The 16,839-nt window shown below is 45.9% G+C and overlaps 1 protein-coding gene across 2 annotated transcripts in view; it reads left to right on the top strand.

The window, feature by feature from the left end:
* The window catches only part of BID (BH3 interacting domain death agonist), a 353,803-nt gene that overhangs the window by 159,570 nt on the left and 177,394 nt on the right, over positions 1–16,839 (top strand). For both annotated transcript variants that reach the window (XM_086952899.1, XM_086952900.1), the window contains exon 2: positions 16,000–16,230. In XM_086952899.1, coding sequence (XP_086809025.1) covers positions 16,026–16,230 — 205 coding nt within the window. In that variant the 5' untranslated portion in view covers positions 16,000–16,025. The remainder of the gene's footprint in view (positions 1–15,999; positions 16,231–16,839) is intronic.

Below are 16,839 nucleotides of genomic sequence, written 5' to 3'. Positions count from 1 at the left end.
GGACATGTAATAATGACATCATTCAATTAGCCAACGGATCATTGCTAAGATTTGTGGACACCGACGAGAATAATGCCATACTGCCTCCAGAATCCTAGTCCGAGGATGCCTCCACTGATGGGCTAGTGCTGATAGGTGCCAGGGCACTCGCAACGCTGAGGCCAAGCTGAGGGCCGCCCGTCTGCTCTCCAGTGCTGATTGCTGCGAAGGAGTGTTAAGCACAGTACTCTGTGTAATGAGTCCCCTCTGTTGGCGTGGGAGGCTCTGCGGTTCCGGCTGCAAATGCGTAGGGTGCATAGCACGGGCAGTGTCCGGAAAATTCCTATCCAACCACTCCCATGCGCTTTCAGGGGTATCAAAGAAGCAGGACTGTTGATTATGAATAATTTTAAGTTTGGCAGGAAATAAAAGAGAAAAAGTCAACCTGCTGCGCCTGGACGGGCCTTGACCTCCATAAACGAGGAGTGCAGGCGCTGTAATGACAGTGTATAATCCGGGAAAATTGATATTTTCGAAGAGAATAGGGCCTGCTTCTCGTGTCATTTGTAATATACGATTGCGTTCCCTGTAATTAAGGATTCTGGCTAAGAGCGGTTGAGGATTTGCACCAGGGATAGGTTTGTGCATAGGTATCCTGTGGGCCCGCTCCACCGGGAAGTGTGCAGACAAGCCTGTGTGGGCTGCCCTGGTCCGCAACCAGTCCTCAATGAAGGTCGTAGGGTCTTGACCTTCCGCCCCTCTGGAAGCTCAACGATACAGAGGTTTTTGCGTCGGGCCCTACCTTCCGCATCATACCCCTCCACCTGGGGCTGCAGAGTTGCCACTGAATAGTCAATATTTTTCACTTTATCCACCAGCTTTTTATGATTATCCTTTAGCAGATTTAAGGCGGTGGAGATGGTACGAATCTGTTGTGCAATAGCAGCACGAGATTCACGGATCTCCTGGAGGATCCCATCCAGTCTGTCAGTGGGAGGGAGAGAAGCAACTCCCTCATCAGTCTGGTGAGATTGTATAGAGGAGGTCTCAGAAGGTGGGGACCGAGCCCGCTCCAAGTTCGGTAGCGTTTTCGTTTTGTTTCTGCCCATGATTGATCACAGCTGCACTCCCAAACCCCAACAAGGAGGGGTCCCACCACGAGCACCAGTAGGTCTAATTCCGGTGAGGTACCGAACAGGGGCACAGGGCGCTCAGTGCCAGTAAGAAAGGACAATAGCAAAGAAAAAGCTGGGGCCAACGCCAGTTACCAGCACAGGTTACCAGCCACCACAAAGCAGCGCAGCACGCAATATGCTGACAACACCAGGAAGTAGATCACAGGATCGGAGTCCTCAGTTCAAATGCAGTAGTCAGGCCCACACAGGTTTCAGGCAGGGGAACACAGCCGTTGTAGAGGAACACCAGAGGTCTTATCAACGTTCAGCATCCACACCATAGACCACACACTAATCAGGAGATCTCCAAAAAAGAGAGCAGTCACCATTGTGAGCAGCCACTGCGAGCCAGTGCCTTCGTCTGAGGGCCAGCCCTGCTTCCAATGCAGTGATATGGACCCGCCAGGTAATGCCGAGCCAGCTCCAGTCAGGCCCCACAATGCACACTTCTGTGTCCACAAGACTGCGCTTGGAGAGAAGGGAGATATCCAGGCAGCAAGAATCTGATGCAGCAGACTCCAATCAGGGTCTCACCAGCACTAGGAGTAATCAGCATGGAGCCCCCTGCGGTAGATTGCACACCCCCAATGGCAGTCTGATGGAGGGGGGCACTCACCGTGTGTCATTGACGCTCCGGGAGGTCCAAGTGTCCCTCACTGCATCCAGGTCCACAAAGCAGAGCCCGTTCTCAGAGTCCGTATTTCCGCCGATGGAAAGCCGGCAGTACAGGGGGCCGCAGGGCCGAGAGCGTGGCACCGGTGGACTCTCGGTGCAATCCGCTATCGGCAGCGAGGCACAGCAGACAGCCACGGATGCCCCGACCTCCGTCACGTCCCCAAAGCTGCAGGCCCAATCAATCAATCAATCACGGCATTTGTAAAGCGCGCTACTCACCTGGGAGGGTCTCAAGGCGCTGGGGGAAAGGGGTATGTTACTGCTCGAACAGCCAGGCTTTCTGAAGGAGAGATGGTCTTGAGTTCGCCGAAGGTGGGTGGGGAGGGAGTTCCAGGTCTTGGCTGCCAGGTAGGAGAAGGATCTTCCTCCGGCCGTGGCTCTGCGGATGCGTGGTACGGTGGCAAAGGCGTGGCTGGTCGATCGTAGCTGGCGGGTGGGCGTGTAGAAGGTCATGCGGTCGTTGAGGTACTTGGGGCCCAGGTCGTGGAGAGCCCTGTGTGCGTGGGTGAGGAGTCTGAACGTGATTCTCTTGCTGACGGGGAGCCAGTGCAGGTCTCCCAGGTGTCCGGTGATGTGGCTGTGTCGGGGGATGTCCAGGATGAGTCGTGCGGAGGCGCTCTGGATGCGTTGGAGTCTTTTTTGAAGTTTGGCTGTGGTTCCGACGTAGAGGGTGTTCCCGTAGTCCAGTCGGCTGGTGACGAGTGCCTGGGTAACGGTCTTCCTGGTTTCAGTGGGGATCCATCTGAAGATCTTGCGGAGCATGCGCAGGGTGTTGAAGCACAAAGATATGACGGCGTTGACTTGTCTGGTAATCGACAGGGAGGAGTCCAGGATGAAGCCCAAGTTGCGTGCGTGGTCTGTAGGCTTGGGAGCGGTGCCCAGGGCCGGGGGCCACCAGGAGTCGCAGGTGTTGAAGCACGAAGATGTGACGGCATTGACTTGTCTGGTCATCGACAGGGAGGAGTCCAGGATGAAGCCCAGGTTGCGTGCGTGGTCCGTAGCTTGGGAGCGGTGCCCAAAGCCGGGGCCTCGCGTATTTAAGCATGCCTTCCTCAGGCTTCAAGAGGCCGGGCAGGTCGCAACGCAGCTCGATGCTCCAGACGCCTCTCCCACTCTGCAGGCCCGCTGCGAGGCCAGAGACCGCACCGGGCTGTACTCCGCGTGTGTGGCAACCTCAGCCCTCAGGATAACGGCAACATGGTCCAGGCATCATCTGCCTCAGCACTTGAGGTTAGCAGTCCGTATGCCACTGTGAGAAAGATCTTGTCGGGACCCCTGATAGGGTTGGACTACAAAGCCCAGACGCCCCTGCACGTACAAGGCTGCATCTCGTCTCACCTGAAACAAGGACGAAGACCTATATCTCTCCTCTCTTTCCACAGCGTGAGGTAACGGCTAGAGGAGGCGCTACGGACAATGGACGAATAAAAACAGACGCCACACAGGAAGCGAGGTCGTGGCAGAACGTCGAGGAGGCGGGACCAGAGACTGACCACGAGGAGGACGCCGAATCTCGGAGCCGGGAGCCGGAGCTGAACGCCGAGAGTCAAGACAGCGTTGCTGATCGTGAAGAGGAGGCGGGGGAAACCGAAGACCGCTGGACAGAGGAGTGGTGGTGTCCCCCGGAGGCGGCTGGAGAGCGTGCCGTGACTCAGGAGAGTTACGGCGGGGCCGGTGAGTGACATTGAACCGAAGCCCAATTGGGGAAATTGTTGTGTGTTGCGGGAGGGGGGAGGTAGAGAAGAAACTGTGGGTGGTGGGTGGAATTTCGTAAGGGGGAAAACCAAAACGTTCATCTGTGAAAGATCAGTGCCCGACAGTATCACGTTAGTTGTTTATCTTGGGATTAGCCGTAGCTGGTCTATGACTCTATCTTCCCTGTATTCCTATCCTCATTCCGTGCCAAGTCACTTCCTACCCCTTTACCTGCCACTTCCAATACCTTTACGCACACCCCTTCACCATCCCCATTTTTCGTGCACTACCTTCCGGTGTAGGAGCAAGGGTTTCGAAGCGACAGTACCACTGACGGCCCCTTTCTCTTTTTCCCTCTCGGTACCTCCGGTAATCCAACACCACGGAGACTCTACCGTCCCAGGAACAACAACCACTGGAAGACGAGGGAGGAACACCGCATACCACGGCCAGCCCTTTCAACTCTGGAGAACTTGGTGCCGCGGGAGGAAGTGCAGAAGCCGTTGTGAAACCTAAAGTCTTGTTTCCTGACAATAAAAGTGCTGTTCGCCAATATATTCAGCCTCCGCGTCTGTATATCCGACCTGCCCTCCCACAGCCACTAAAGGGTACAGGAAATAAACAGAGTTTGGCGCCCCTCGCCCGGAGCTCGTCGCTTATGCGAACTCTATCCTGGGCTGCAGAACATGCCCCGATCATTGGGTATTTGTGGTCCTGCTCTCAACTGGCTTATTTCCTTTCTTGCCAATCGGACCTTCCACGTTTTTTTTTCCCAGTAGCTAGCTCCGAGATCCATCCTTTGCCCTATGGTGTACCTCAGGGCTTCATTCTCAGCCCCCTACTATTCAGTCTCTATGTTAGACCTTTGGCGGATGTTGCTGCAGAAGCTGGGTTGTCTCTGTTCTCTGATGCAGACTGCACCCAGATTAACTTCTCGCTCTCAATGGAGAGGGCGGCTGAGACTTCCTCCAGTTGGGCTTGGGTAAAATTGCCTCATGGATGTAGGCTAGTTATATCAAGCTCAACGGAGAGAAGACCGAAGTTCTGGTTTTGGGGAAAAGTAAAGCACAGAACCTATTCTACCTCAGCCCTCCTTTCAAGCCCGCAATTTTGGCGTCATCATAGACAACTCACTTACAATGCAACAACATGCTGTTAAGGTAGCTGCCACATGCTTCACGATCTTAAAATGGCTAAGAAAGATTATTTGGATGTTGCCAGAGCATACCCTAAGAACAGTAGTCCAGGCGCTTGTCACTTCTAGACTGGACTACGGTAACATTCTTTACCTGGGGGCAAACAAAGAAGTGACTCGTAGGCTACAGTTGGTCCAGGACTCAGCTGCAAGACTGCTCTGCCGGGCTCCTAGAGCTTCTTCTGTTTCTGGGCACTTGCAGGACCTCCACTGGCTCCGGGTGGAGAACCAAATTAAGTTCAAGGCCCTGGGCTATATGTTTAAATCAAAACAGGTATGGCCCCCTCAATACTTGCAATCCCTAATTCATCTTTATGTTCCTTCCCGGTGTCTCCGTTCGTCCACCCAAGGGAAATTCTTTGTTCCTAAAGTCAGACTATTCCGGATGGGTGGCCGATCGTTTGCCTTTCTTGGCCCTTTCTTATGGAATTCCCTCCCTTCATTTATTCAGAATGAAACGGCCTATGTCCAATTCTGCAAATCTTTAAAAACCTGGCTTTTCAATCGGGCATTTGTTCCGTGGCCTGGTTAGCGCCGGGAAACCCTTTTTAGGGTAGATGTTGCGCCATATAAATGTAATAATAATAATTTGCAGTTACCCAGGAAAGCCCTTATTTGGAATACCAACAGCAGAAGCAAAAGTGACAGAACTCCATTTGTGCTTGACTATCGTCCATCCGCTCCCAACCACAGAAATATAATTAAAAAAAAATTCCCTTATTGTCGACTTGTGAAAAATTGCAAAAGGTTTTTCCAAAATCGCCAGTCATTGCTTACCGCAGAGCTCCCAATTTACGATCTCTTATTGTGAGAGTTGAACTCAAGCAAGTTGGAACAGATGCGGGGGTTCATTGCTGAGACTCTAAAAGGTGCATCAGTAACAAGTTCTGTACCGAGAAGGACCTATGAAATAAGACAGCATCTTACATGTCACTCAACATGTATTATTTGTGTGATTCAGTGCCAATACCAAAGCTGTAAAAAAACAATAGGCCAAACAGTGAATGACCATCATACATGAATAAGGAACTACAAATCAGCAGTAGTTAATAAGAAAATTAACCAGCCCTTAGCCAATCATTTTAACCTTGTGGATCATTTACTATCAGATCTGAAAATCTTCCCTGTGGAACAGGTCTTAAAGGAAGAACTACTTAATCGTGGGCGGAGAATTCGGCTCCACCTGTGGAGTGTGCAGAGTTTTACCTAATCCGCGTTCCGCAGAGAACGCCAAGTAGGCAAAACTCAACAGCTCCGCAGCGGAGCGGAGTTGGCCAGCCGCTTGCCTCCACCCCCGTATTATTAATATAACTTAAAAGTATATTAAAAAGACTTAAATTTAAACTGCGGCATCCCCGGGCTGCCCTTCTCGTCTTCTTCGGAATTAGGTAAGTCTTTTTAATATACTTTTAAGTTAAATTAATAATAGGGAGGTAGAGGCAAGCGGCGTAGCGGAGCTACGCAGAGTGCCACAGAGTTTGTTGCCAACTCCGTGGCACTGGCTACGCGGATTTAGCCCACCTTTAGAACTACTGAACTCCACAGAAAACCTCTGGATGTACCGTTTTAAATCACTGCATCCAGATGGACAGAACATTACTGACAATACCACCTGATTGCTGCCTGTCTGAAGAGCTCTCAGGACTACATTGATTCCACATTCCAGATGAAATCTTCACTCGTGATGCTTTTTGAAAATTCACCTGTGTCATCTGTGCAGCCACCGAGCAAAACCAGCTTGCACTACCTGAGGAAGGTAGAAGCTGACACTTTGTAGTGGGAATATATTTTTGTTCTTTGTTGAATCCAGCTGTTTGAGTCACTTCTTTATATATATATATATATATATATATATATATATATATATATATATATATATATATATATACATATATATATATATATATATATATATATATATATATATATATATATATATTTAGTGATTTGCATTTAGAATAGGTTTACATGTACCTTCTGGGGCTTGTTACCTCAGGATGGTTATTAACGCATTATTAAAACTCCAGTTAAAATTAAGAGAAATAGAATAAGGGCTATTGTGGGACTTGAGTGGTTTCCCCGTTCAGGTAGGCACCTATTTTTTTTTTTACCCTAATGGGATTAACTATGCAGTATTTCAGATGGACACTAGAACCATCATATTTCCCGGACAACCTTTTACATCATACAGTAACATATGTAACTTTCAGTCTGAAATAATTCCCCTTTCCCACAAAAAGTGGTGATAGAGGTGTTTTAAAACCTACTTATGGTGTCACAGTGTAAATGGCATGGGCAGGGGTTACTGCAATTCAGGAATTGATGTGCATTGGTAGATGTATCAGAAGTGTTTGGGGACCTGCTAGTTAGAATAGAAGTCACATGGCTAATTTGAATTTCCCTAATAGAAGAGCAGACGATGGAGTAAATCATGAGTTGAGGTTCATTGGTAGAGCCGTGCTTGTCTCGCAAGAATGAAGTAGCTGGGAACACAAAAGGTCAGAGCAAGAAGTCTTTGTTTTTTAGGAATTTAAAATTAGAAGTATTGTGCTGATATAGAGCTGTGTGTCTCTTTTGGAAAATAAGGCTACGCAACAGGCCAGACCTGACGCAGACTCATTCCTAGTTGTGTGTGAGATTTTGCCAAATGGTGGTGACTGATAGAGTTCTCAAGTTGCCTCAAGTCATTCAAGAGTAGTAAAATGTGTTTTTTTCATTGCCACCTTTTCTTGTCCTAAATAATACAAAAGTAAAAGTACCACAATGAAAAGCTATAACCAATAATAGATGTGCCACTCACTAGGGATGGGTGAAATTCCCTTTTCTCCAGTATTGGATCTTTCATAGATTCACATGCTTGAATCATCCTTGTCGTCGTAGTGCAATGCAATGAACAGTCACTGCATTAGCCTATTAACTTTCTTTTGTCAAAAAGAACCAAACTTAAGTAATAGCTAATCAGACGACAGCACCCTGTAGAACACTCCCAAGAGAGGCTGAGTTCCTCTGATTTTCTACCACATGTCGTATGTCAGTGAACTGTGCTCAGTTTTTTCTTTCAAAACTACCAGATATCTTCTAGAAAATGTTGGATTCTTCAAAAACAGGTCTCTTCAGGTCAGGTGGAACATGCAGTAAGAAGATCCCCATAAGAACTGTATTTACTGTTTGTACCCCCAGCTTAAGGTAAATGACTGAAAGATTTGTAGAACTTTCTCAACCAAAACCCTTAAAGATAGAGAGGGTAGGTGGTTGATTTGGCTGGAGACATTTAAAAGTAAATCTGATGTCGAGAAAGCTCGGGATCACATACCTCTCTGGAATAATCTAAAAGGAGAGAGGTCACAAGAATCTCCTGAGGGTAATAAAGAAGCTTCTGAAAAATCCTGTCATGAAGTTGCCGGTCCCTCACAAAAGAGAAGCATCCTTTTCTTTTTGACTAGTAAACCCATATGACCTCAAAACATGAGAAACCCTCTTTAGAGCCATCTATGAAGATAACAGTCTCTAAAAAGCTTGTGTCATCGACGGCACCGTCCTCTGGGTACCTGTTGATGCAGATATCACTGCTAGGGCACGTTTCTCTTCCATTGCCGTCAACGATCTCGTCATCGAAAAAAACATTGTTGACAAATGTCTCTGATGGGCCATCAATGGCGGCTCCACCGATGATGCTTGTAGTGGGGGTGAAGGTACCCTCACTGACTGTCTCCCTCGTTGACGATGTTTGTTCTGTCGACGACAACCTCTTCGTCCTCGACGACCACCTCTTTGTCCTCGATGATCGCAACAATGACAACAGTATCCTCATCAACGACGATGATAATTACGTCATCAGTTCCCATTATTTCCTCGTTGACGTCAGACACCACTGCCGTCGACAAAGTGGACGACCCTGCATACTACATCGAACCTCAAACGACTGCTGACGTTACAACTTACACCTCTATATCCGTCGACGAGGCGTTTTCTTGAGAATCTTTCACTGATTTTGCCATGACCTCCTTCAACATTTTTTAAAGAGTCTGATGAAGATGACATGTTTGGCCCTGTTCACAGTCCCTCTCAGCTTCACGTCAAGATTCAGGGCGATGATGAAGATCACTATGAGGGTTATTATCAGTAGAACTTTCACACTCCACATTCAAAGATACAATACATGGAACCTGCTCGTGAACCCAAGGTCCACCTTCCTGTGGCATTAGTTCAAGAATTGCAAGACATGTTGCAGGGTTATTGTACTCATTTTCCTTCATCGACGAGTGCACCTCGGCCTCGACCGCCACTGGCTCCACCACCACCAGCAACTCATCCATGCCTGTCTGAGCCTTCGCCTAGGATGTCGCCAGCAATTGTTAGTGTTCTACCTCCCCAACAGCATGACATCTCTGATGATGGTGATGTAGAGTAAGGTGAACTTCAAGGTACAAGCCCAGCTAGCAATGAGTGGGAAGATTACATAATCTCAACACCTGCTTCCCCATCTCCTCAGACTGCGGATTCTCCGCTAGAGGACATTAGCGGTTTCCACGCATTGATGGAGCGAGCAGCTTCTCGCTTTCAGTTACTGATGAGAGTCAAGCAGTCTGACTGCTTTCTTTACGATTTTAAAGATTAATTGAAGACTGTAAGAGCAATCCCTATAATTGACCATATTTGGGAGGAACGTGTGAAAGTCATGAGAACACCTGCTACAGTGATCGTAGTTTTGCCTAGAATAGACACAAATACAAGGCTCCTGATGATGTGTCAGCTTGTCTGGTAGGACACCCGAAACCAGACTCGGTAATAACGCAAGCTGCACAACAGATGTCAAGGAATCCTTCAGCACCTATCACCGCTACACCTGATAAAGAAGGGAAGCACCTTGATAACATTGTCAAGAGGTTTACCAGCACCTCAGGCACTACTCTGTGTGCGGCCAATGCGGTAGTGATATTAGGCAGATACGACCGCCAAATGTGGTCCGATATGGCTCCATACGTGGACCTCCTTCCCGAAAACAAGACACCAGAGGTGAGAAATATTCTTCGAGAAGGCGAAATATCTGTCTCAGACATTATCGATGCGTCCTTGGATGTAGCTACCCTGGCCTTTTGTCAACTCGCTGGAGCTGCCGTCCTTAGACATCAAGGTTGGTAGAGAGCAACTAAAGCTTTGTGCACACTCCAATACAGGAAGGCCCCCTTTTGTGTAGCCCGTGGTAGCGGAACATTCATTCCGTGGGGGTTAACAGAAATACCAACCTCAGACCTATCACTCATTTCGCCCTTACTACCAACATCAACAGACATATCGTGCAACACCACAGGCTACATACTCCAGGCAACCCAGATGTAAACAACCTGTACAGTCCAGGGATACTGTTAGGAAACTGTGACGATGTCCCGGGGTCTGCTGCACTCTCCCCTATTATTCCAGCCAAAGGAGCTTGCATCTCACGCTATTTCAGTCAATGGCAAAAAATGATCACAGAAAAATTGGTCCTGGATATAATAAAGTATGGTCATACCCTGGAGTTTGTCACAGTACCACCTCATCATCCACCACAAAATTCTCTGCCATACCATCTTAAGTTACTCAGGAAAGAGGCGTTTGTCATGCTGCAAAAGGGACCCATAGAAAGAGTACCACGCTGTCAAAGGGGAATGGGCTTCTACTGCCGCTTTTTTCTTGTGAAGAACAAATCAGGAGAATGGCGTCCCATTCTGGACCTCAGAAAGCTCAACAAATATTTACAGAAAAAATCCTTCTGCATGGTAATTCTCCAGGAGATATTATAGCTTCTGAACCATTTGGATTTTCTGTCCAGCCTCGATTTATAGGATGCGTATTTCCATATTTCTATCCATCCCAAACATCAAAGGTTTCTCAGTTTCAATGTGGCAGGCACGCACTCTCAGTTCAAGGTTCTTCCCTTCGGCCTCCGCTCAGCTCCTTTGATATTTGCCAAATGTCTCACTTCTGTGGCAGCACACCTATGATTACGAGACCTGCAGATTTTCCTGTATCTCGGCGATTGGCTAGTGAAGGCTCCTTCTCTTCACCGGGCCTTGGAGGCCATATCCATCTGCCTACAACTGTTTCACTCTCTAGGGCTTGCAATCAACTACCAGAAATCCTTTCTCACACCTTCTACACGGATACATATTCTCGGAGAGACGTTGGATACTCTCCAAAACAAGGCATTCTTATCCACAGAAAGGCAAAACACCATACTACCGCTGGTTCACAGTCTAGCCAAAAAAGAGTTTGCTTCTGTCCGTCTCCTCAAATTCTTTCTTGGCATGATGTCCTCGGCCATCCTCATGGTACCCCACACACATCTTAGGATGAGATCTTTCAAGGAGCAGTTGGACAGGCAATGGCTTCAGGTGATCGAATCATTCGAGGACATTATTCAGATCACTCCGATCATGAGAAAACCACTTCCTTGATGGCAGTCTGCCAGCAATCTCTCTGTGGGCCTGACATTCCTCTCTCCACTTCCAGAGTTCATTCTTACCACGGATGCTTCATTGGAAAGCTGGGGAGCCCACCTTCAAGACCTGTGGCAAATGGAGTCTCTCTCCTTGCCTGTGGCAAATGGAGTCTATCTCTCCAAGATGCACATCAACTTCCTGGAATTGAGGGCTATTTTCTTAGCTCTTCAGTGGTTTCTCCCAAGAATACGAGAATCCCCCATCCTCATTTGTACAGACAATACCACTGCATGCACTATCTCAACAAGCAGGGAGGAACAAGGTCTCTGATACTATCGTTGAAAGCTCAAAAGATCTGGGAGTGGGTGTTAATGCACTGCATCATAATCAAGGTGGAACATCTTCCAGGAGTAAGAAACAACCTGGCAGGAGCAGGATAAGGCAAACATGTCACGAGTGGGAACTTGATCATTTGATTCTCAACTCCATCTTCCGGAAATGTAGAATACCCAACTTAGACCTATTTGCATCTCAGAGTACTGAAAATGAAGGTTCTTTGCCAGCAGGGACCCTCAGAGGGGGTCAAGGGGGAATGCGTTTTTAATAAGATGGTCAGGAATCTTTGCTTACGCTTTTCCCCCATGCCCTCTTATCTCCAGGGTTCTAATGAAGATGAAAAGAGAACCTTGCCGGCTGATCATCATTGCTCCACGTTGGCCCCGCCAGCATTGTTTCACAGAGCTATTCCTAATATCGGAGTCCAAACCTTATCGACTCCCAGTGATAGCGGCTCTACTACCCATGAGATAAGGACAAACCCTGCTTCTCTTCAGTTGCATGCTTGGCACCTGAATTCAAGGACTTCGAAGATTTAGACATCCCCCATGACTGTAGGGATGATTTGTCTAGGGCTAGAGCTGAGTCCAACAATACAACATACAGATTAAAATAAAAGTGTTCTTGTTCTTCGTGCCTGTTCTCTCATCTCCGGAACAAGTCTTTGCCTTATCCACTGTCTGTGGCAAAGTCAGGACTGGCGTACGCATCAGTAAGGGTCCTCCTCGCAGCCATTTCGCAATACAGACGCTCCTCTTGCATCGTCAAACAATTCATGAGAGACTTATTCAAGTTGTTTCCTCCCATTCGGCCTCCTCCGTCAGAATGGCATCTCTATGTGGTCCTATCTGAACTAAAGAAACCACAGTTTGAGCCACAAGTGAGCTCAGGTTTCTCACTTGGAAAGTGGCATTGCTTCTGGCACTTACCTCTGCAAGGAGAGCAGGGGAAAAGCAAGCTTTCTCTATAAGAGAACCCTATGTACAATTTATAGAGGTCTAGGTTTTACTGAGAGCAAATCCTAAATTCATCCAGAAGATTCCAACGCAGTTTCACCTTAATGAACCTGATGTCCTCCGTAATTTTTTTCTAAATCCATCCTCGCCAGCAGAGAATCCTCAGATGTTAAATGGTGTCTTAAGTTTTATTTGCAAAGAACTAAACAGCTACACAGAATGGACCAATTGCTGGTCTCATATGGGCCACAAAGACTGGGTGCTGCAGTCACAAAGAGGACTGTTGCAAGATGGATTGCTACAACTATTCAGCTCTGCCATACTAAGGCTGGTAAACCGCTCACGATCAAGGTCAGAGCACATCCCACAAGAGCATTATCTTGTTCTGCTGCTCTTTTTGCTAGCGTCCCGTTGGACAAGATATGCCATGCCGCAACATGGAAGAGTACACATACTTTCATGCTGCATTTTTGTCTGGATCTGGCAACTTACAGTGAGGCAGCTGTAGGACAGGCGGTGTTACTTCATCTGTTTCAACAAGGTAAGCCTAGACTTAGGTATTTTTTCCATCTTCATTTATGTGTTTTTACCATTATAAAGTTATATCATGCTGTTGTGCTTTTGCAGTATATGCATCTTTCTGGCAGATGCATCAAAGTAAATACCGGGAGCAAATGGGCAGATTCTCAGAATCTGCACCTTTGCTCCCGGTATTTTTGCATTTGGGATGCATCATCCCAAATGCAAAAATCGCAATTTAAGGAATCTCTAAATTGAGATTCCTTTAATGCAATGCATGAAAGTAAAAAAAAATAGCGAATTCGGTAATAGGGGGAGCAAATTACCATGAAGTTGGACTTCATGTTAATTTGCTAAAACTTTGAAAAAAGCACTTTTGTGCATTTTTCAAAGTTTCATGTTGCGCACACACATGCCCTTAGAGCATTTGTGTGTGCAACATATGTGCATAGATCAATTTCAGGGGTGCAACAGGGTGTCATTTTGGCACCCTTTCACCCTTGAAATTGCATGAGCAATTTGCGAATTCCTACTGGTACTCGCTAATTACTCATGCAATCTCCAATACATTCATATGGGCCTGTAGGCCCATAGGAATGAATGGGACAGCATTCCTTAATTGCGACTAGCAATTTGCGACTAGCAATTAAGGAATGTTAAGGAATCGCTATTTTAATAGCGATTCTTACATGCATAGGCTTTTGCAAATTCCTAAATAGCGATTCCTTAAAAATCGCTATTTAGGAATAGCAAAAGGCTACGTTGATGCATCTGCCAGTATATTGTTACCCTCCATCCTCTAAGGAAATATTGTTCTTGTTTCTATGCACATTTTCTCTGTGCAACTGCTAGCTACTCAAGCATGTGAATCTATGAAATATCCAATGCTGTAGAAGAAAATGAGTTACTTACCTGAATCTACTGTTCTCCAGTATTAGTATCTTTCATAGATTCATATGCGACCCACCCTCCTCCCCGGAGAGGCTTCCCTCATTTCCTCAAAGTATATTGTTTCACACTTGTGCTTGAAAATCCGAGGAACTCAGCCTCTCTTGGTAGTGTTCTAGAGAGTGCTGTCGCCTGATTGGCTATTACTTAAAGTTTGGCCATTATTCAAGTGCGGTTCTTTTGCATTGTAGCCTATAATAGTATTATCTACTGCTTTTATAAGGATACCGTGGGACTCCCACTACGACGACGGTGATAATTCAATCATGTGAATGAATCTATGAAAGATACTAGTACTGGAGAACCATAGTTACAGGTAAGTAACTCCGTTTCATTTTGCCCATCCAGCAGATGGTTGACGGAGGGCAATTTCGCCATTTACACATCTACCTCCCCAGGACTTGAAAAAGGGAGATGTGCAAATAAAATGCACTGTGAACCGAAAATTCCTCGTTATGCAAGTATCATAACGTGTATTTGTGAAGCGGACGTTCACCCAGCGGTATCTTGGTGCTGAATAACAGATGTTTATTGTTGTCCAACTCAATGGTACTCCTTTTATCGACCTCAGAAGGATGAAAGGATGAGTGGACCCGCTTGGATTTGAACCTGTGACCCTAAGTTCGAACACAGGCTCCTACAGTGGATGCATTAATCCACTAAACCACAAGACCCAGAAGGAAGTTTTGTCCTCCTGTACTGTCGGGGTCGCCATTATAATTAACTTCATGGTATCTACATTGTTAATTATAGTGTCCAGCTCTTGATAGTGCTCTCTAAAGAAACTCCACCAGCCACGCAGCTTGAATGTGGGGCCTGCCTGCCTGTAGGATCTGGCAGGCAGGCGCTTCACACATGCCTCCCTACTATGGAAATTGTTTTGCTAACAGTGTTTCAAAAAGTAGATATGTCAGACAAAATTCCCTGTTTCTACACAAAAGGTTCATGCACCCTTACGACTTACCCATTACAATAGTTCACTTGACAACTTTGGACTGATGCTTTCTGAAATCTTGCTAAATGTCTCCTAAATATTCATAGTGTTGCCCTGCTTTAGATCAGAAAGCTGGCTTCACCAGATAATTTAGTCATAAACATTAATGGTGGTTTTGGCATCGGTTGCTTATTTATGACCAGGGATGGCGTGTGCTGTTTGATTGCAACATTGTGTTTCATTGTTTCCACCATTTAATAGACTAAATTTACTGATGGCACGCCTCCACACTTGGAGCTCTGGGAGTAACAAAGCACCAGAAGTGGAGTGAATTCTACTGGCACATCTTCCTGCCCTACTTCAGTGTACACTGCAGTAAATAGCACATACACATCAGTGCTAGTCCTTCTCCAGTGACAGCAGTCAAAAGCCTGACGTGTAAGACCAGGTCCACTGTAAGTGGGAATCACAAGCAACCCCAGCCAGTTGTTAATATTCCTATTGGAATAGGATTTGCAAATATGGCTTGTTCCTATTAGAGGTGGCATGGTGGGTAAAAAAACAATGGGCTGGATTGCTTCTTAGAGTAATTACCAGTGGCTGAGATTAATTCAAGCATCCACCCATCGCATTTGTTTCTTCCTCAGTGCAACACCCTGAGTGTGACTGGTATGCCCAGCATAGTTGTGCCATAGAACTTAAGCTGCACTCTATTCAAGAAGCACAAATAATTCGAAAACTGATTTGAGGTTGCTTGCATTCCTACTCAAAGAGGGCCTAACATTTTTGGATGGTAGAGTGGCTAGTGGGGCAGTTTAGAATGCTGTCTCAAGTCCTGTATTAACATGGCAAATCACCTCGTGTCTACAGAGACACTGGGAAGCATGAATTCTTCATGAACTCCTCCAAATAATGCATACACTCTCAGCAATTGCACCAGCAAAATTCAGTCTTACAATATTTGTCTAAAAAGCGATATTGCTGCAAATGATGAAGAAAAACAGAAAAAGCACAACGGATATCAAAAGAAGAAAATTATTAAGCGTGTTTAAAAGGTGAAAAGATTTAGCGTTTAAGAAATTTAAATACGTAATTGATGTAAATGAACACTGCATATTGTGCTGTCCGTGGTATAAAAACTCTTCTCTGTTTTGCTTTGTCATAGGTTGAGTTTTGAAGGAGAAACTCAAGATGGAATCGAACATGAGTACAGAGTTAGTTTTGCTGTCCTTCTTGCAGTGCAGGAGTTGCAGTGATGAGTTTACTCGTGAACTGAGTTTTCTAGAGTCTGAGTTGAAAGCTGCAAGCCCAACGTTCCCAGATGATTTGATGGATGGAGACCTGCAAACAGACGGAAATCAGTATAGCAGGCCGGGGTATCGTTCAAACCTTCCAGGTAGACCCTCCATGTTTGGCCAAATAAGAACGTAATTTTCCATCATGCTTAGTGCTTAACACTCAGATTTACTTTATGATGTCAGTATTTCTTATTTAATTCTCTAATATACCCAACAAAATAAAAAAAAACGCAATGTAACATGACATATGCGTTGTTTTTAATATTTCGACACATTTTAAACACTATTGTCGTTAAGCGTACTTGATGAGAAAGTACTACGTTTAAGATCAGACGTGGGAAAGAGGGCAGCATGTTTTGGAGGCATTTGATGGTTATTAGTTTGAGCATGTAGCACACAGATGTGACCTAATTTCACTGTGTTTTAAGAGCCTCTTGTTGTGATTATGCATGGTGCGAGCTTCTTTTGCTCGTGAAGTAGTTATAATATATATGTAAATCACAATTCTTGGGAAAGAGGGATAAAAAAAATGTATGATTTCATTTTCAAATGAATTTATAACAAAAAGAAAGCCTGTAGGCAACATTGTCAATGTTTTTAATTAATAGCTTGACTTCCTGAAATGCATTGCAAAGACGATTTTAATTGGACAAGATTTTCCCTGTCAGCACAAAGCTTTTTTGTAGGTTTGATCTATTCTCTAGATT

This window comes from Lissotriton vulgaris, chromosome 1_2 (assembly GCF_964263255.1).
Source record: "Lissotriton vulgaris chromosome 1_2, aLisVul1.2, whole genome shotgun sequence".
Classification (NCBI taxonomy): domain Eukaryota; kingdom Metazoa; phylum Chordata; class Amphibia; order Caudata; family Salamandridae; genus Lissotriton; species Lissotriton vulgaris.
This window is presented reverse-complemented; position numbering and strand designations above follow the sequence as displayed.